Below are 21,178 nucleotides of genomic sequence, written 5' to 3' on the forward strand. Positions count from 1 at the left end.
TGGAAAAATCTTGTTTAGTATGTGTATGTTTGGGAAGGAGCCCGTTTGTAGTCTCCTCCATCCTGTGGCTTCTTCCTTGGTTAGTTGTTTGTGTGGCGGGGGGTAGTGGAACCTCAGCCCCTTACACTGCCCCTCTTTCGAATGCGTTATTTGTTTTTGTCCCTAGCTTGAACTGAAAAGTACACGGTATGCTATGCGAATTGCAAAAATAGAAAAAAACATTGAATAAACAAACTGCGCCCTGCACTATGAGCGGGCTTGTATTGATACCAGTACAAGGTTCAAGACATGCACGACAGACCAACGACAGCGTATTATACAACACTATAGTTATTTGATAATCTCATTAATGCAGTTCTTTGGTGCATTTATATTCTTGGCGCATCAACAGCGCTCGACTACAGCCTGGCACGCAGTGTTCCAGCGTCCAGCTTTTCATCCGTGTCAACAGCGACAGCTTCGATTTCAACGCGGGCGTTCTGCGAGAAAGAGAGAAAAAAAAGCGACAAATTCACGTCAGATCTCGTTTTCATGGAGCCAGCAGATGCAGTCGGCTAACGAGGCAGTTATCGTTACAACAGCTGTACACTTGTCTGAGCGCTCGAGCGGTATGCCACGGACAAAATGAAGTGAAATCCTAACGCAGCTGCTTTGTTGGGGGCGCGCTTCCCATGACTTTGTGGCTACGCTGTATAGAGCGCAAGTACTGCCAGTAAAAGTCAGATACCTACATTAGAATTTCCCTTTGCTCTGGGCGAGTTTGATCGGCTCTTGTGAACTTCAGCGCAGCAAAGTCGGCACATGCGTTGTTTTATGAAACCCTTTTTTTGATCAACGCGCTATAGTTGCAGTGCGGTCACCGTACAAACAGCGCAGCTGTGTATGCGATAATTATTTCACTACAACACGTACTTGAAACTCATGCATGCCGTCTCAATAACGATCGAGTAGCCGTGAAAAACACTTGCTGTTGCTGGCATATCTGTAAATTTCCTGGCTCGACCACCCAAAACGCCAGGGAGAAAAACGTTCGATAGGGCACTTAGATCTCTCTCAAAGGCGAAAACCATCAGTTTGAAGGTACGACATACTACATCATGATGACGTCATCAATTAATTTCAATTGAAATTAATCGTACCTTAAGGTACGATATACTACACTAGTGATGACGTCATAGTTTATTTCAAGGTACGACATGCACCATTAATAACGTCATTAATTTTAAGGTAAGACATACTACATCACTGATGACGTCATTAATTTCAAGGCTACACCGCTGATGGCGTCATCAATTATTTCAAGGTGCGACATACTACACCACTGATGACGTCGTCATTTATTTCAAAGCACGGCATATACTATGTCACTGATGGCAGTCATCATTAATTTCAAGGCGCGACATACTACACCACTGGTGACATCATCATTAATTTCAAGGTACGACATTGATGACGTCATAATTAATTTCAAAGTACATGACACTAGGCTAGAACTAAGATACGTTTCTCACGTGCCCGAGCATGATTGGCAGCTATAGTGTGATGGAACGAACGCCGACAGTGAGAGCCATTAAAGGCTTTTGCCTCAAATGACAGTCTGTGTGTCCAGCCCCATATTTTAGTGTGTGGCATCAGCCCCACCGCTTGGCTACGTCAGGCCATTTCTGCATATTAGTCGATGAGCCACACGAAACAAAAAAAAAAAAAAAAAGAGAGAGAGAGAGAGAGAGAGAGAGAGAGAGAGAGAGAGAGAGAGAGAGAGAGAGAGAGAGAGAGAGAGAGAGAGAGAGAGAGAGAGAGAGAGAGAGAGAGAGAGAGAGAGAGAGAGAGAGAGAGAGAGAGAGAGGAGCTTCAGCCTGCTATAGAACCAGGCACGAATCACTCGCTAAGAATTCATTCTTAACCTCAGACCAGCATCGCAGAGCTTTGCGGTTCTAAATGCCGTCATATACACATTACTGCATTTTGTTTGATATTTCACGGAGTAGCAAGTCCCAAAGAACACCTGATGCACTGGGCTAGAAATGACTACAAGTTAAGCAGCTCACTGAATCGTGTTTACAAATGTAACAATGTAAAAAGCAGACAGAAATGCAAGGTGAGAATTACATAGCTACACAAAAAAGAACGGAATCTCATTAAGCTCATCAAAGCACGTCAATTCATGGCACTAATCCATGGCGTGGCCATCAACAAAAGCTCAACGAACAGCTACGTGCTCCTTTTTCAGTACACTACCGGGTGCCCCTGCTCAATTCAAACAAGGTTTTAAAAACAGACGAAGTGTCCTGGTACGGAACCAGTCGAGTGTGGTCGAGAGTCGCGCGGCTAAGCTATGGATTGGTTGAGAGGATCGTGACATTCCAACCGCTTTCCTCGCGCGGGTAAATCAAACACAACACCCCATTACGATCCTAAGTATACAACAGTCAGGTGATGACCCTAAACAATTTCTCATTGGTCTACAAGATTGTCAAACGTTATTATAACAAGCAAGGATGTAAAGTTTACTGCGATGAAAAGAAAAGCGATTGGAAGATTAGAGGCTGGAAAGCAGAAATATTACAAGTGTAGAAATTAAAATTTAGCAACTGTAATGGCGTTCAAGATATACATACATATAAAAAAAGCCGAGCATGGTGGAAACTGCCACCGCACCGTTTCAAAGGGGACGCTCTTATAATCCATCCAGGGTGATGTTTTCTAGTGTTTCTGCATCTCCGAGAGCGCTCTTTCTACTGCTCCTGTACTAGCCCGGCTGGATCACCCAGCTATAGTGCTCTAGAAGATTGGGCAGTGTGTCGACCGCGCCGCGAAATGCATGGGAGCGAGGGGCCGCTTTTGCAATGACGGAGGCGCCGCAGCGCAAAGGGCGCCACCAGCAACTGGTGTGTCAGTCGTTCGGGCGCCCACGTATGCGCGCTATGCGGCGGGGCGGATACCGCGCGGACTGTACATTCTTGTTTGCTTGTGCGTCGTCTCGAGCTGTTCGCGACAAGATTTTACTAATATGCCGGTTAACAGTGCTCAGTACTGTTAGCAGTCACCTAATTTATTTTCCATTTTGGCCGTCGGCAACACCTCGGGGAAGTAACATGACAGGAGTTGGCTCCGAAGAAAACAGCTTGGAGAGGGTCAGCGTACGACTCGCACAGCACGCTTCACTCGCCGTACAGCTTCCTTTAGCATTCCTAAAGCACCTAATTCACGTCCAGAAATGTAGTCGTTTTGAAAAGAGGGCAGTGTGAAGGCAGGATGTATGAAGAAGTGAAACGTAGAACACGTGCGTTCGAGCACTGACTAAAACTGGTCACAGTAACCCCATTATCAAAACATTCCAAAATGGTATATTCCGTTGTTTCCCACGCCAACTATGCCGACTACAGTACGTCACTGAAGCCACAAGAGAAGTCGGCATTCAGTTGGAATGAATTAAATGTGGACTACCCCGCATGGAGGTAGAGATGACCTAATTCTTCAAGAAAATGTTTCCTTTCTAGGGTGCGCAAGCCACCGGTAATATGCAAGTCATTGCCTCCAGAAGATAGCTCTAGTCCTGTTTTATGTACAAAATAAAAAAAAATGAATAGCTTTGAAAAAGAAATAACGACGGAAAATAGAGAACGCAGAGGCTATATGGTACGCCTATTCGCTTCCGCTAGATCATCCTTCTGCGAAAGAGAGGTTGTGAGGCCGGCACGGTTTCTCACCACAAACAAAAATAGCGCTATAGGATCGAAGCTAGGTCGCAATTTACTCAAAAATTTGGCTCGGATACCCGGTCCTTTTCGACTGCTTTGCACTTCAGATTTTGCAAACTTCCTGTAAAATGTGAAGGTTCAAAAAGTTGACCTACTTGGAGCACCAGAAAAGCTCCCACTTGAAGCAATGAAATTTAATGTGTTTTTGCGGCTTCGCTTTTTGCGAAGTAAGCGAATCACGACAACAGTTCCCAAAGGGAAAATAATTAAAATCCCTTGGAAGTATTTCACGTGTAATATCAATCTTGGTAACAATTATAGTCTGGTTAGTATTGCAAAGAGCACCCGCGGCAAGTAGCCCGATTATATATAGTCCGGTAAGCAGTAGTTGCAAGTATATCCATTCGATTACTCATATTTCATACCACACACTCAAAGAATAAACACGCATTATGTCCGCATTTGATTTCGGCATTTGCGTATTAGGTGCTCGTCATTTTTTTCGCATTTTTCCGCTTTCTCTCGGTGCGCGCCAAGAACTGCATCATACCTGCCAATTCGACGTTTGTTTGTTTGCTCTGTACCATTTGATGCCAGTAAAGCGTCCGCACTCAAATGCCCACTATGAACGTATTACGTATGTGACAGGTTTAATTTTTCACATTTTATTTGAAGTAATGCCGTAACTGTGCTTGACTTTTTTTTTTTTTTATCTAAACAGCTGGTTCACCCTTTGGTTAGTGGCACGTAAACAAATGTCCGTGATATACGTTTATGTTAATCACGAACAAAGAATAAATGCTTAAGTAGCGTATACCTTTTTATTGTTTTCTTTTGCCGGTAAATACCACAGTGCTTTAAATTAGTACGGTAGTGAATAAATGTGTTTTGCTCGCACACTGTATTTGTAATTTATATAAGCGGTGATTAGGGCACATAAAGAACAGCGATTAAAAAGATATATTACAGATTACTGGCGATTTAAGATAAACGTTGTTATGTATTATTAAGCGCAAGCTGCAAAATATAAGCAGGTGTTCGTAAATAAGGTTTGTAAAAAATAGCTGTTCCTAAAGAGGCCTTATACGAAGCACAAGCTTTGATACGCATATGTACACTGTTTTTCTCCGCGTGTTAATAGCGCTCCTGGGCAGTAGCCTTTATTCCCTTGCGGGAAGAACGAATGCAAAACACCATGCTTCGTTGCAAACGTTAAGTACAAATTGCTCATCTGGACGATTTGTAACTGTCCGCAGGAAGAAATGTTGAGAGTTTCAGATAGCAATTCAAACATCGCGCGCTGCTTCGAAGGACAACCGAAGCGTGCACGATGTCTCCAGATAGACGTAAAAGAATGGCAGGGATCAGTTTAAGCACCTGGAATAAGTCGCCTCTTTATTAACTATCACACTAATTGCGTAGCGTCTGAAAATTGCTCCAAAGAGAGCCGCACCCCTCCTGTCTACCCCCGCTATCCCGCAGCCGCTACGCGCCGAGCGGCGAACATGGCACCCCTGTTGCACGTCGCGCCCTCTCGCGGGAGTCGGTTCTTGTCATCGCAAAAGCGGCCTGCTCTCAGGCGCCGGTCATCACACTGCCCAATATTCTAGAGCACTATAACCCAGCTAGTCCGCAAGTCAGCTGCTGCCAGCGGAGCCTTGGACTAGAGGCACCGATCACCTAGCTCCTGCACTCTTTAATCAGTTTCCTCTCCCTCTCTCTACTCCTCATCTTTGTTTGGAGCCGCCCACTCCACTCCTCACCTGAAACACCCGTGTGAGTATCCCCCTGCTAATCACTAGATTAGCAGGGGGATACCAAATCGGCAGTGAAATGGTATGACACCACCCCGACAGCTGTACGAAGAAAGATTCCATCACAATTTTGATAAGAGGCCACATCTGGCGTCATATATAGTCCGTATGTTTTAAGCGCAAATGATTGACAGTTGCTACAGCAACTACGACGCAAGTGAACCCCTATTTATGTGGAGCGAGGCACGACTGGACTTCGTCCCGCGACAGGGGTACCTGTTGTGCATGCCCTCGTCCCACTAGCCACTTCAGTGACTCGACAGCGGTTGGCGTGCAGTTTCTATGGCAACTATGACGCGAGTGAGCCCCGACGTATGGGGAGCGAGGCACGACTAGCCCTAGTTCTTATTAGACTTCGTTACATGCTACGCCTTCATCAACGTCATATCTAAATACCATCATCAATAATGTCTGACCAAGACGTCACGTCTCGTTACGTGACTTTTGGTACCACTACTTCCGGCGCCATATTCTGCATTGCGTGAAACAAGGCGTTCGTTCGCTTTGAAGAAAATCTTTTCGGTCTTTAGTCACAGCGGCAGATGACGTTGGTAGTGTGCCAACTGTGAGCAACGGCGGCAGTGGCGGGAAGAGCGCCGCCGACAGTTTCCGCTGCTCACTCGTCGAGTCATCGAACGAGATGGACCATTCGATGAGCACAGTGGTGCCTGAGGGTGTTTCTTCGAGGAGCAGAGCTGTGTATGCGTAGGCGGCCTCTGCATCCTATCGCGTTGTGCTTCCCGACTTCGGAATTTCCAAATTTTTTCGTTGTCTGAAGTTCGTTTGTAGTAGCCAAGTAGAAACTCACTAGCTGCCATTTAAATAATGGAATCAAGAATACAAATCTAGACTTTTGACAGTCTCGAATAATGCCTGGCTGAAATCGTTACCCCTACCTTTTATGTAATTTCATTTACCAGAATCAAAGCGGCTAAGCCTACTCAGCCTTGTGACCTGGGTTCCAACCAGGCCAAGGCGGCCTTGTTTCAATGGAGGCGAAACGCTAGGTGGCCAGGCACCCTGTGACGTGAGTTCGCTTAAAGAACCGTAGGTGGTCGCTATTATCCGCAGCCCTCCACTATGGTGTCCCTCAGCCCTAGCCACTTTCGGACGTTAAACTCCATAAAATAAACATTTTCTGGCATTAAAAGGAAGTCCATGAAATACGAAAACTAGCACGACAGCTGCTAACGAATATCTCTTACAAGGTGTGCTCACAAAGACCTGGTGAGGGCAGCGCTGGGGAGAAAAGCCTGTTTATTCCCACAAGACGTGTCTTGTAATGAACATCAAAAGGGTTTCAAATTGGGCTAGTTGGTGATTGACATGTTCAAACATCGTTGCGCTTTTTAAAAAACTTAGACATAGAAATTGACACAAAACACTGCGCTGGAGACATTAGCACTCCAGTGTCTCGTGTCGTTTTCTAGGTCTAAGTTTATTCAAAAGTGCAACTGTGCTTGAACGTGTCGTGTAATGCTTTTGTATTTTGCGGGCTTTCTTGTGTGCAAATATATTTTAGCCGGCTGTTTAAGGCGAGCTGCAACTTCCTCACTGACACTTTATTCCCGACATAAGTACCTAAAGGTCTTAAAATACTGCTGACTATACATCACAACAGCCCCAATAGCATACCGTCTCTTACAACAGGCTCGGTTACTCTTAGATGGGACACCCGGTGCATTATGCCTGCATGGAAGATTTCAACAATATTATATGTTCCTAACTTTTTAGATGCCATCCTGAGCGATTCTTGCATGAAATTATGTGCAGACTTTGAATGCCTCAGGGATGGATTTATGGATGAAACTTGAAGGGGGAAGTATGTGGGCATTGACTCCATGTACAACATTTTGTTTTAAACTTCAACAGCAAAATCAGTGAGGGTAGGGTGTATTGATATCAATAGCAGAGCTCTAAAAAAGAAAGTACCTAGCTCGGGGAAGTGGAGCAGTGACAGCCCTGCAAATGAGCACAAAGCATGTTCAACCAAAATATGTTTTATTATGAAAAAAAATCTTTCCCATTCCAAAAATACAAAAATCTCTGTAACAAGAGCCATGGCAGCATCATATGAGGGTTTTCTGGCATGTATGAAGTCCAGTGTAGCAAGTGGTTATTGGCAGTCCACAGCAATAGCCTCAATTTCGACTGCAGCATTCTGCAGAAAGAAGAAAATAAATAGGGAAAATATGCACTTAGAGACAGACTAGCCCACCAAATTTAATGTTGCTCGTAAGCCCACCACTACATGAAAACAAAGCTATACCAGTAAACAGTTTTGTCTGCACGCTGAACACTGCAGCCTCCGTTTCAGTAGAATGGGCTTGAAATTTTCTGCATTCCCTCAAATCAACTTAACTGAAGGCTCATCACAGTGAAGTTTCCCATCTCTCTAATTATTATTCCACATTTAAGATGTGGTACCTGCCTATATCTATAAAGGCTTGTTCAGGGCAAGTAGAATGGATCCAAGATCTTAATCCCTTGTAAGCAATAGTCAGCATGCCCTCAACACACTGACACTCATGCACTTCATATATCGAGAAAAGCATATGAAGCAATGACATATCCTGCCATCAAGACTTACAATGGCACATATTGCTACTAAATGCTAAGCATGGCTGCCCATGATCAAACAAATAATGTGTTTACTCAATTATGAATGCATTCTTCAAAACAAAAACTGATAATTGGATGTGGGTGCATTCCCATAGAGAGAGACACAGTTCACCACAGTAAAAATGAGACAAGATAGCCTGGTGACATAAATACTTCATTCCATATGACTCACAATAAAAATAAATAAAATAACATTATCTCTGGCATGGTTTTCATGCTCGAAAGCAATGTCAATAACCAGCATAATAGCCTACCATATATATCATGTATCGCTCGTAATTCTGTCCAAAGAAAACACATCTGGAACTCATTTTAGCTGGACTCGTAGAATCCCAGCAGACACCCAACAGCAACAAACAGCTAGAATGCTTAATATGGCAGATCGAACCGAGATTCCATAGCGACCAGGCATGATTTTTACTTGCACTCGAATTCTGTGTTTAAAGGTTGGAGGTTACGGCTCAAAATATGGTCCCTCTCAGCAACCGAGGATTGGCACTAGTTCATTCACTGTACCATCAATGACAAAAGCAAATTTTTTTCTGTAAATGACCGCTAATTGGATATAAAGTTAATATACTGTCTTTGCATGTTAGCTAGAAGAGACTATATGAAAATTGGGGCTGTGGTTTGACCAAGGGTCATTACCCTATAATTTAGGAAGTTACCTTAACATATTGGCAGCAAATAATACATGTATAGAAGATATCTTAACTTGCTCCTTGCACATGCGCAGTTGAGGCTCTTCAAGGCTCCACGAAATCGCTCAGACCTAGCGTTGTGTTGCTTCCGCAACAAAAGGAAGCCAACAATAAACGAGGAATGTTTCTTCTATATTAATTTCTGGTACAGGCCAGGGGAAAAAAGTGTGATCGTTTTATGGCTGAAAGGTAACTGAAACAAGAAAAGAAGAAAAAACAGCTACATGCCACCAGTGGGATCTGAGCTCACAAACTCTAGGCACTCCGTAACGTAATCTACCAACCGAACTATGGTGGCTGCAATCCCAAATTCCACTCTTGTGGTATTTATGTTGCATGTGTTTTAACCTTGACAGTTTCTTCAGTGTTACCCTCATCCAAGACATCCTCATCCACAAAGAAGATCAGTGCTGCATCTTTTGACATTTATATATTTAATTCCATGACTTCTAGCGCTACTGCTAGAGCCTCGCTATTTTACAAAAATATTCTTTTTGTATGAATAGCTACGCAAGCAGCAAAAGATGACACAAATATTCAACAATTCGATTAATTGAATAATTATTCAATGTATAAATAATAATGTATTAATAAGAATGTATGTGTGTATGGGCCTAAACTAGCTTCGGCTATTGGCCCAACATTTTTTGCAATTTGTACATTTTATTCAAGCAAATGATTGACTGATTGAATATTTGATTCAGTTTTTTACAGAACTATTCATATTTTATTATGAAGCAAAGCTGGCTAATTCATACTCGAATGAGTTTTGAGAAAGTACTGTTTTAATGTCCTGACACTGGTTATGAGGGGCACCATGGTAGGAGGCTCAGGAATAATTGTGAGCACCCATAATTCTTTAACCTGCATTGAAGGATCACAGTATGTGGGTACCTTGAATCTCCTCTCCATTGAAACACGACCACCACGACCGAACCTGCACCATCAGGTTATGCAGTCGAGCACACTAACTGCTGAGAAAACACAAAAAGGCCCACTGCAATTTTTCTGGCAAAATGCTCTAGATATAGGCCTGCTACTCAGGCACGACCCACATTAATGCAACATCATGGAACGTGGCATGTCACAAATTAGTAGGTAGGCAACTAATTCATGTGCAGAAATTTTTACGTCTTCTAGTACTCACACTGCTACACAGTTCAATCTTGTAAGAGCACATCAATGCTGACAACTAGGACAGGTAGGCTTACCAGAGGCAGCTTGGCCACCTGGAATGCAGCACGGGCTGGCTGCTTCTCCGTGAAGACTGATGAAAGAAACAAATTGCTAACACTCAGGAGCTGCCATAATCTCAATAACGCAATATTTGTTCTCTACTTCTGTTAAAGAAACTGCTATAGAGGAGTATTTGCTCACTGACATCCACCCAAGCGCAGCCATACGGCTACAAAGGAAAGCTGCGCAGCTTGCTCAGAAACTTTGTAGTTAAAATAAAATTTTGTCCAGGGATCGAACCCGGAGCCGTTGCCTTTCCGGGGCAGTCGCTCTACCAATTAAGCTAACCAGGACGGTCAGCAGATTAGATGGTAGGGCGAGAGCGAATTGATCAATAGCTCAAAATGAAAATGGAGTTGATCTAACACTTACAGGAATCCCCCACGGTGGAGTATTTTTGTAATAAGGGAATAATTACTGAAAATAAAGATACTGTTTTACTACTAGCTATATCATTAGTACTAGCTGTACTACTCTCGAAAAGACAAGACAGCATGCATCCTTGTATAGCAGCCCAAGAAGAATGGTTCTAGTTATATATATAACAAAACAGTGCTTGATGTGCATAAGTATGCATATGAAATCTATGCAAGTAAACACTGCTTTTAATTGCAAGCCAGCTATTCACTCTTTGTAGCAGCACTGCTTCAGCCAATGTCTGGAACGGAAATGTGGAATGACAACTGATCTCCTTTGACCTGACTGCAAACCTTAGTGATTGCTGCCGAATCACTAAGAGAAACAGACCTCCAGACTGTTGCCGGTAATTTCATCACAGAAAGCAAAGCAGGAAAAGTGGAGCATTTGTTTAACGTCTGCCTGATTAACTAGCAATTGTTCTCCACCCAACGAACTTCATATAAATGGAGTCCACTGTATCATAACCATTGCTCTAAGGAGAAAGCTTTGCCTGTAAGTTTTGAGTCCTGCACTGCCTTGCTCATACAATATCTGAAGCTAATAACTATGCTATCTGCACATCTGCAGCTGGTGGCTAACAAGAACAAAAAATATAATGGTTCACTGCACTTTCTCCCCAGCTACAAATATAAAACAATTTTCCTTAAATACTCACATTCAGTATAAACTTTGTTCATTTCCTGAAAGTCCTTCATGTCCCCAAGGTAGACAGTGCACTTTGCAACTGCAGAAAAATAAAAAGGTTACATAGTTATCCAAAAGGTGAATTCAGTGCCAGAAAGTATGCTCAAGCTTACCGCATTTAAGAGACATCCGCCCAGCTTCCAAGACCTTGCTCAGATTTGTCAGGGCCTATGCACAAGACATTAACAAGACGACCAATTCAACAAAGGCCACTGTAAAGCCTAAACGTCCAAAATAAGTATGCTTCTGTAAAATGGCTCAATGATGACTCGCTGTGTGCTCTACTGTTTCATGGCTCATTTTGTGCATCTTGGTTTAAGCTATAAAACAGCTGTACCTCTGTGCTACCTATGCTCGAGCACTCAGTTTTTTTTTTTACTGTCTATTTATTGCAAACCTTACCAAGTCTGCATTTTGGTACATGGTAGCATGCTCTGTCTTTACGCATGCACCATGTTTGGGCGATAATGCCCATGAATGCTAATATCCAGATCCACACACACATATATATACAGTGCTCTGCAACTTTATCAAACCCCCGTTTGAAACATTCTCCTGCCTCAACCAGAGGCTCATTTGCGCTGAAACTGCGCACAAAGCTTGCGAATTGTTGTCCCGTTATTTACGAGGTAAGTTTGACCATGGTGCTTACTTGGTTAGGCCGTGCATGATGAGAAACCAGAACCGTCTGCAACGAGACTGGGGAGCGAAAAACGCCAGCGCAGAGTTTCTAGCAAAAGGCAGTTGTGGCGTCATCTGGCGTCGCTGGAGGAAAGTGCTGCGGTTCAAAAGCGCCGAGGCAAGCATGGCACTATCCTGTAATGGTGCTAGATGGCACCACTGCTGCCCTTCGGCGGAAAATTTATGTTTGCGTCTTTTGCTCCTCAGTCTCGTCGCAGACGGTTCTGGTTTCTCATCATGCGCGGCCAAACCAAGTAAGCACCATGGTCAAACTTACCTCGTAAAGAAGGGGACAACAATGCGCAAGCTTTCTGCACAGTTTTAGCGCCAATGAGCCTCCGGTTGAGGCGGGAGAATCTTTCAAATGGGGGTTCAATAAATTTGCAGAAGACTGTGAGCAGCTGCGAGTGCAAATGACAGCCTGCAATTCAATGATACGTAAGTAGAAAGGAACGAAAAAGCACTTGCCTGCCTGGTCTCGGCTGTGATTCCACCTTCAACTAGCTTGCCAGTTTTTGGGTCTACGCCAATCTGGCCAGACACGTACATGGTGTCGCCAGCACGGATGGCTTGGCTGCATGCAGAATGCATTCCGTAAATACAAGGCAAGTTCCTCGGTGACTGAGCAGCAAGTTATGCAATCAATATTTCTCCGTGCAACAAGGTAAATGGTCTTATGTTCCCCCAGTAGTGGAGCTAAAAAGGATCTGTAAAGTACATGTAGTCCAATTCTATGGCAATGCAGCCAATACTTAAAAATTTCATGGCCAGAAATTGTTCAGAAGTCATTTGTGCATTATTAAACTGAAGAGTCAGTGCTTTTGTGCACAAGTATTTGTTTCTTTCATTAAAAGCGAAATGTGAAACTGCAATGAGTGCGAAGGTCTCAGCTAGTAAACTACAAATACAGCATGCTTTGAGCTTAGCTCTAGCTGAGGCATGACAAATAGGAACAAAAAAGAAAAAAGATCAAAGAAACAAGACAGTTCAGCTACAACAGTATTTCACGCTAGCACGTGCTATTCTAGGCAGTCGAAGTTTATCAGTTTACAAATCCCACGGCTGTTTTTAAATTGCCTTCTTAGGAAAGCATGGTGCGGTCAAATCTGATTACATTCAAAACATCGCTGAAATTTAGAAACGCAACACCGCAGTTTGATCACCTACAAAAAAATCTTAAAACCTTGCTGATATCTCCCTTATACTGCCATCAACATACCTCAACAAAATTTGAATAAGAAGCGAGCAATCCTACAATTCGGTCAGCTCGGTGATTGAAGGAAGTAAACAACCCACCTGTAAGGCCCCAGAGCTTTGGGAGCGTGCTCCGAACTTATAACTTCTCTTGTCACCTTCGACATAATTCTAAGCAGGACACTGGGACCAAGTTGCCGCGACACAAATGCGGAGAACATACACGGTGCAAACTCTCAAAGCTTCCGCAACGCCCGCGCCTTCACCGCAGCCACGCGAGGGTGACCGCAGCTCTGCAAATAACTCGTCTGTCTCCTTGGTAAGACGAAGGCGTTTCTGCGCGGAGACTTCAGTCCAGAGATAAACGCCACGTCAAGGCTTTTTATCGAGGATTTTCAAGAGTAGAATGTCTAGACGGGCGAGTGCGAGCGTCCTCCAAACAAGCGAAAAAGCGGCGTTGCAACAAACCGCCACCGCCGCCACCTCACCCAGTGTTGCCTGTACACTTGGCGAGCACTTGGATCAGTTTCGCTTTCGAAACTAAAGCTCGTGGTGAGTATGACCACAGAAAATTAAGCCGGTCGTGGTAGTGAGTCTTAATTGTGACCAACGTTTTTCGTACAATGCTCTAAAATCTGTAGCGTCTGTAATTTGTGGTGGCAATAACGAACATCGACTGAGAACAAGCTGCTTCGGCATGAAAGCCGTTTCGGTCTTGCGAATGATGCCAACTTACGAGGCGAGCACGCTTAAAAAGAAAAAAAAAGAAACGCGTTTTAAAAGCAGGTTTTATCATCCTGACGGACCTTTTCTACCCGCGGACAATACAGTAAACGAGCAGTAAACATTATCCAGCAGTAAACGCAGTAAAAGAGCCAAGCATATAACTTCAAATATTGAACAATTTAATTCTTACCTAAACGGGGCGGCAGATTTCCACACATTCGGGCTGTTTACGACTTCCTTGGTGACCTTTCCCATTGTTGAACCGTGGTCAGATGAGGGTGGAAGCGTGGAAGCGCGAGCGGGCGCGAGTTCTCGCTGGACAGGAAACGGCTGCACGCCGTGCTTTTTAACTCCGCGCTGGCGCTCAGAAGCCAGCGCTGTTCCAAAGGCCCGTAGATATGAGGCGCCGGCCTGGAGCAATAGCACTTTTACAGCTTGTAACATCCGCTGCGGCCTATCTGCTTGCTCGGCAAAGCTAAGCGGGACTAGCGCCCCTTCGACGACGAAGTCGGCACTGCATGATATGCTCGCGGCGCGAGTGGCGCAATAAGCAAGCCAGTTCGAAACCAAACTGTCGGTGATGGCATAGCGTTAATTACAGGCCCCATCTCCAGAATCCCCTACGCTATTGTCATTATGAGCGAAAAATCACCTGCATGCCTGGCAGGCGACACATAATTGGTCGCTGAGTTAATTTTGTGACATCACAAAACTGCACGGCAAGGCCGGGAGCTGCCAACTTATGCAACTCCTTACGCTAATCCTAGGCCATGTAGGCACGTTCGTACGGCCTGGTTAAAGCGGGCTTTATATATATATCGGGGCTCGGGAGGTCTCGTACATAATGGGGTAGCTCGCAATTACAAAATAGAGGGACAAAATAAGGGATTAGTAAGCGAATAGAAAATGCATGTTAGCGAACGAAGATCAGTACGGGGACTCGTAGACGTTCGGAAGCATTACCGCTACCGCACCATACTCTTGTAATTAAAAGTGTCCCTTTAAATATATAAAAAGGCTCTATGTCTTGGTTCAGTGAAATTAAATCAGGGTTGTTACTGTCTTTAGTCCTCTAGTGCTTATCGCACTTCGAGCTTTGTTAATAATTGTATGCTAACTAGTATATACTATAGCTAACACTTAACGCGATCTGTTCTGCAGAAATAAAAGCTGGTAACGCGCTTTAATTATCGCTGTGGTCGGCATTGTGAGCGATGCTAGAATGCTAGTTGGCAGGTCACGTGGCCAGGCACTGACTCGACAATTTGCGTGACGTCACGAGAAACACATGACGTGGTCGATTCGGCGCCATGGATTCTGCAGCTAGGAGTTGCCAACTCCGATATCTTCTGTAAGAAGCAAATCGAACCCGGGACCTTTCTATCCCGATTCAGGCACGCTGTCCGTAGACCACGGAGGCGAGTTCGTACGGCTTGGATGAAGCCCGGCTCTATATCTGTGTCAGGTGGTCTTTCACACTATTTGACAGCTTACGACTGCTTGCTAATATGGGTACGTGAAATATTAATCCCAAATTGCCAACATATTTCGAATGATTGGATAATATCGAATACACATATCCTAACCTTGAAAATCGAGTGTAAAAGTACAGGAACTTCGCCCTGTATATATCAGACTGAAATCGGCTATACGCGCGGCCTTTTGCACCTGGCTCTGGTGTCATGAAGTCGCGTGACGAAGTTAATTTGACTTTTGTTTGAAGAGAGTCTTTGGTCTCTTCTAATCAGTTTTACGCGCCACATTGTTGTCACGCAGTGATGCCGGCCCAACTTACCAAAGTTGGCTGCACTTGGGTGGATGTCAATGAGTAATTACTCCCTTATAACCAAAGTCTAGTGGCGGCCTATGGTAACATATGCCTTTCTGCTGAAGTACAATGGTAACAACAATGCGCACATCTTCGTAGGCAGCGCCCAGTTGTAAAGTGCCGCCTGCAGCCCATACGCCGAGAAGCAGGTTACATCCAGCAACGCCTTGCGAGCTGTTTGTGGCCAGCATACCGGGGTCGGTGCGTCCCAATAAGCTCGTCGCCAGCGTGGTTAGGGTGAAATCTCGCTTCAAGGTTACATGCAAGCTTAACTATTGCTATATATCAAACTATCGATACAACGAAATATTTTGCTAATGTCGATCCTTACAGTTCAATACATCTCAGCTCGATTGTATTTGGACACGTTGCGGGCACTCACTGAGAGCACATATGCAACAAGTGGGCCAAGGTCACACTACTGCAACGAGGCAACGGCTATAACGAAGGTATCGCGGGCCCCTTTCAACTTCGCTATCTCTAACGAACTACATCTCCTCTGTGGGACCGCGCTTACATCCCGCTCCCTCCCTATACAACATGTGCGCAGTTTCCGGTGCAGACGAAGCGCAAACGCTTCCAAGAAGACACTATATGCAGATTCAGTACAGCACACGTTTATTGTGATCAGTCAGGTGATGTGATGAGCCTTCTGTCCCTCCATCCACCAATGGTTTCAGATGAAATGACTGCGCACGTGCAAGGCGAATGTATACAGGCGAAGCAATGGTGCAGCTGGCGCGGTGAAGGTGCAAGGAGTCCATGGCACGGCACCTTTGCTCAGATCTCGACGGGGATGTTGCAGACGAACTTGAGGAAGTACGAGATCTGGGTGTACACGTCGGTGTTCCCAGACTGGCACTGGTAGTCGTTGGCGACGCCCACCAGTGTGAACTCGCCCGTAGGGGACATCTGCACCACAGGCGATCCGCGATCACCCTGAAGATAAAAAAGACAACATATATATATATATATATATATATATATATATATATAAAGGGTTTTGGGTTGGTATGCATGGTTTGTATGATGGTGACGACATTCAAGCTTAATGAGATGCACATTAGCAACCTCCTACGGCCTACTACGAGAAGTACTCTTCAAATTGCAGCAAGTTAAGAAACGAGCAAACAAGAAAAAAGCTGCTGAACTTCGTAAGAATGACCATGGATGAGGAATTTTGGCCGCGACTCAGTGGTTTGCGTCCGGGCGGGTACAGCGTAAACCACTTACCGTGCAGATTCCAGCTTTCTTCCCGATTCCGCAGAATGCGTACGGCTTGTTCTTGAATAGGGGGCACTGGTCGTTGGGCAACTTTTCAATGTTCACCTCTTGCATGACGTTGTTGCGTCGGCCTGCAGGGACAAGAATACAAAAAAAAAAAACTGAAACGCCTGTAGGATATCCTATGAACGTAGCGTGGAGTACTGGGGGGAGAACGCGCTATAGTTGTTTTATTGCACATAGAACAATGAAGAGCAGCGACCTCTCTCTCCGGAAGAAAATACAACGCGCGCAAAGCTGCCCGTGACAACTGCGCATGTCCCTTAGAAGGGGTTTTTTGGACGGCTGAAGTTAACCGTATAACAATTAGCGTACGTGAGTCGCCATGGTGTGAAAGCAGGGCAAGCTGCAGAGTAATCAATTAGCGATAATGATAAGCCAGCGGCTATCTATCCACACAATTTAAATTTATTGTGCTGCTGTAAAATACGGTTGGTTATCTCGTCATGGTACATATATTGCCAAAGCTCCTTGTTTTTTTGTTTTTCAGTTTGACTAGTTCCAGAATATCACTGCTATATGTATCCTTGGCAGGAACTTATAGTCACCGATGAATACTTTCTGCACTGTTTATATATGTATATATATTCGGCGCCATTAATCCAATTCCTAGTGTACCATAATAGAAGACCACAGAGCTTAAAGAGCCGGCAGCTTGCCTTCCTGGTCGTATCCGAAGCCGGTGAGAGTGAGCCAGCCGTGGGCGTCGACGCGGGGCTCGGGCAGGCAGATTGTGTTAATGAAGCCGTTGGCCGAAGAGAAGTCCACCTCCCGCTCCAGCTGTAGCAGAGCCAGGTCATAGCTGTACAGGTCACGTTCCGGGTCCCAGCGGGGGTGCAGCACACGTTGGTAGACCTGCCGCACGACATCACCAGGAGAGAGCGAGAGGTATAAATTGGTTAGAACATGTGTAGCATGGTACAAATTGCGAAGAAAAAAAATCGCTATGTCACAATACACAGATTAAAATTAGTTCAATATATTTTAAATAATTATTCCTTCGTGAACGCTCTGTCACTTGCAAGTGGTGGCAGCCACAGAAATGGAGTCATGTTGAAATATCTCGAAGCAGCCAGTAAGCAAGAGCAGGCCCAGACTAATCCTCTTATCGAAGCGTTAGCAGAATCCTGGCGGAACCTTTTACGTTTGTGCGATGAGGCAGTAGGAAAGGAGGACAAGGTGAAGCTGTTCTAGCCTTTGACCTCCATCCACTCTGTGTGGTTTCGAGTGACTAGCTGTCCTTGAATAATATTCCACCTGCTCCGAAGGCACTAAGCATATGAGCGATATCAACTAAACTGAAGCTATAGTGAATGCAACAACGAAACAGAAAAGCAAGGGGGAAGAATAAGGAGCAGACACAGTCGAGGCATGACAACTCGACAGGGTAACAATACGAGATAAAACAACACCGCTAGCAATGAAATGAATTAAGCTACAGTGGTTCCCTATTCAGATGGCCACAGCACTGTAACGCGAGTGAACATTTACCGGTAGTCCAGCAACTACAACAGCATGCTTGCAAAGAATGCAACGCCCGTGATTCTGTCGCCTGCTCCCAAATTATGTCAAAACTTATCCTATGGGAATGAAATAGGTGTCACGCAATCATTTCTTTTAAAGAATACACTTTTTCGCCTCGAAAAAAAAAATTAAAGGTATCATGCTGTCGGTCGACATCTATATACGTACGGTGTAGGTGCGCTCTGTGGGGGATTCCTTGTCCAGATCGGTCTTACCAAGCTTCACTTGCAATCGTGAGGGACGGAAGCTAGAAAGGGCAGCAATTTGAAATCAGAAACATAGGTGGTTCGAAAGTTCAGCCAGAAACGTTTCTTCATTGACAAAAACCGCCCCTGCCAAAATTAAACAGTGTTCTGGCACTGGAGACTGTCCTCAAGCCTATTGCTTGAGGTGATTGCTGACAGAGTACAAATGATTTTGCAATTTTGATGCCACATTGCACAGACACTCACTCCTGGACCAGGTAGGCCGTGGTGAGAACGAAGTTGCAGGAGACGAGAGCGCCGCCACCGATCGGGGCACCGTCGGCGTATATGATGGCCTGTGGGAAGAGAAAATAGAGAAACACAATTGCAGAGTAGCTCAACAGCAGTGGACAAGCGCAGCTCGAACTTGTGTTGCGAGAGCAATAACTGGCAAAGCATGATGGCTGTGGTTTCTGTTTAAGAAACTAGCGCGGAAACGCAACCCTGCTACATAGCAGACACGCAAGTATGACGTCTGTAGCGTGTATGCTTTGGGCCCCTACTCACGTGCCACGGGTAGCGTCCTCGTGTTGAGTTGGCACCCCCGTACGTGCGGCCCCCGGGGAGCAGGTCCCAGGGACTGCGTGGCCGTCCGCAGTTGCGAGGCACGCATGCCAGGCAGTACGGCTTGTACGGGTACAGAGATGTGGCCGCTGTAGATTAAGAAGGAAATAATTACGCTGGAAGTCAGGGAGACTGTCGGTTGGTTTAATAGATATGCTGGTTATGTTAAGCCGTGGCTGGAAGCAGAAACGCAGTTATTTGCGAGGAAACTCGCAGTGCAGTATTACTCCCCGCTCAATTCTTACTCCGTCACGTCTGAGATACTAGCATTCATTGCTTGAAGCGAATAGGGGAGAACATCTTCAGCCTCTGAGATGAGAGTTTAAAAACTGCCGAAATACGGCCTTCACATACGGAATAGACTTAAAACACCGACTTGAACAGCAGTGACTCTTCAACACATCAGGAACGTCGGTACTGGGAAATATAAAGCTGCAACTGATTAGCCGAGAAATCAGCGCAACTAACAAAGACAACAGAAAAAAAAAAAAAAAAAAATCTATGGGCCTGATTTCAGGGGCTCGGCGCGCGAGCTTTCGTTCTGCAGCCCTTGTTCATCGTGCTGTTCCAATTTTTGTAAATTGACCAGTGAACCATTCAGCCAAAAACTGCCCCTCTACATCTAGGCGTGCCCTTTTGTATCTAGCGAAGCTAAATAACTTGGAATTCACCATATGAACAACACATGCAAAAAAAACAAGAACCAATTATTGCTGTTTTGCAGCTTCGATCTGCAATCCAAAAGTCACGATTTCTCGAACGTACACGGCTTCGTTGTACCCATAAGGGTCGCATTTTCCTTGAAGTCAGTGCTTACTACACTTACATACTGCTATTTAGCTTGCTTTACAAGTTTAGAAGCGGTAACTAAACGGGTATTATGGTTTACAGTTAACAGCTTTTATTGCAGCTAATTAAACCGGTGCCACATTTACGAAAAAGTACTAGGAAATAAAACGTCCCTCTCTTAACATCGTACGGAAAAACTCGATGAAGTATATTTCAAAGACCTCACCACTAAGGCAAGCCATGCACCAGAAGACGAGCAGGGCGACGATAGATCGCAGGGCCATGGTACTGCGGTGGTCTGGATGCGGACGAAGAGTGGAATGCAGGGCTCGAATTCTGGTTCTTATACCCATCCGTCTTTCGCATTTTGCTTTTGTATCTTACTTTTTCTCCTCAGATAAAGATGGGCACTCCCTACGGTCATAGCAGTAATCGTTTTACTCCGATAAAAAGTATAAGCCGTGACGAATGCCAAAGAAAAGACTAAACGATATGTACATGCAAATTTGATATGCAGTGCTTTCAAATTTGATAAGGTCTGTCGCTGCATGATAGACATTATAGTAGGTCGGTCGGTGATCGCCTGATTAAAAACAGGAAATAACTCAGCATTGAGCAGATCTAGAACCCTTGTTTCCGTTTCCTACGCTATGACCAACTGGTAGTGGGACGTACTGCTACGTACCGCCATTTCGCTAATAGATATATCGCTATCGTGTTGCAAAAGATCGCAGAATTGGGAACGTTTATCGTATCTTGCTGTGATACAGACGCTGAGGAAACCGGTCAATTTCAGAACAACTATAAGTCACCGAATGAATCACTACAGATTTGTGACGCCTTCCTAGCCTTGCACGCCATTCACGCAGCCGGATATGAAGCCCTGATTATAAGGCATGACTTTTTCTGTCATTAGCCCTGATATTTGTGCACAAGGTGACCTCCATTCTCCCGCCATAAACCGAACTAGTTCTTTGCTTGTTATTATTATTCCTTTTGCGACGCCGCCTGCTCACATTATACATTTTATTAAATAATATTTTAGACATGTAGCTTATTTCTGTAAAGTATACCATTGCCGATGTCTACGAGTGCGGCCTTCAACTGTTATTAACTGGCATAACGAAGACGAGCTATTGCTAATTCCTACCAGCGTTTATTGCAG

At 44.7% G+C, this 21,178-nt stretch overlaps 2 protein-coding genes across 4 annotated transcripts; both read right to left on the bottom strand.

Annotated features, from left to right (window-relative positions):
• Positions 1 to 226: 226 nt before the first annotated feature.
• Positions 227 to 14,187, bottom strand: LOC146178215 (2-iminobutanoate/2-iminopropanoate deaminase-like). Of its 3 annotated transcripts, none has more exons than XM_084578020.1 (6): positions 13,156 to 13,546; positions 12,328 to 12,433; positions 11,292 to 11,346; positions 11,150 to 11,218; positions 10,050 to 10,105; positions 227 to 479 (listed from the first exon to the last, which is right to left on the bottom strand). In XM_084578020.1, the coding sequence occupies exons 1-6, from the start codon at positions 13,272 to 13,274 to the stop codon at positions 399 to 401; spliced, it is 486 nt and encodes a 161-aa protein (XP_084434146.1). In that variant the 5' UTR covers positions 13,275 to 13,546; the 3' UTR covers positions 227 to 398. The 3 variants fall into 3 exon arrangements, with proteins under 3 accessions (XP_084434146.1, XP_084434145.1, XP_084434147.1); XM_084578019.1 differs by lacking the exons at positions 227 to 479; positions 13,156 to 13,546 and adding exons at positions 7,500 to 7,676; positions 13,970 to 14,187; XM_084578021.1 differs by lacking the exon at positions 227 to 479 and adding an exon at positions 7,500 to 7,676 and having other exon boundaries at positions 13,156 to 13,540.
• Positions 14,188 to 16,208: 2,021 nt separating this feature from the next.
• On the bottom strand, positions 16,209 to 20,378 carry LOC146178216 (complement factor D-like). The gene is made up of 7 exons (XM_084578023.1): positions 20,240 to 20,378; positions 19,168 to 19,313; positions 18,868 to 18,956; positions 18,584 to 18,662; positions 17,551 to 17,746; positions 16,841 to 16,962; positions 16,209 to 16,546 (listed from the first exon to the last, which is right to left on the bottom strand). Exons 1-7 carry the CDS (start codon positions 20,364 to 20,366, stop codon positions 16,388 to 16,390), a joined length of 918 nt encoding a protein of 305 aa, XP_084434149.1. The 5' UTR covers positions 20,367 to 20,378; the 3' UTR covers positions 16,209 to 16,387.
• Positions 20,379 to 21,178: the final 800 nt, after the last annotated feature.

The sequence above is a fragment of the Amblyomma maculatum genome, chromosome 9 (assembly GCF_055883805.1).
Source record: "Amblyomma maculatum isolate TAMU_Amacu chromosome 9, ASM5588380v1, whole genome shotgun sequence".
NCBI lineage: Eukaryota > Metazoa > Arthropoda > Arachnida > Ixodida > Ixodidae > Amblyomma > Amblyomma maculatum.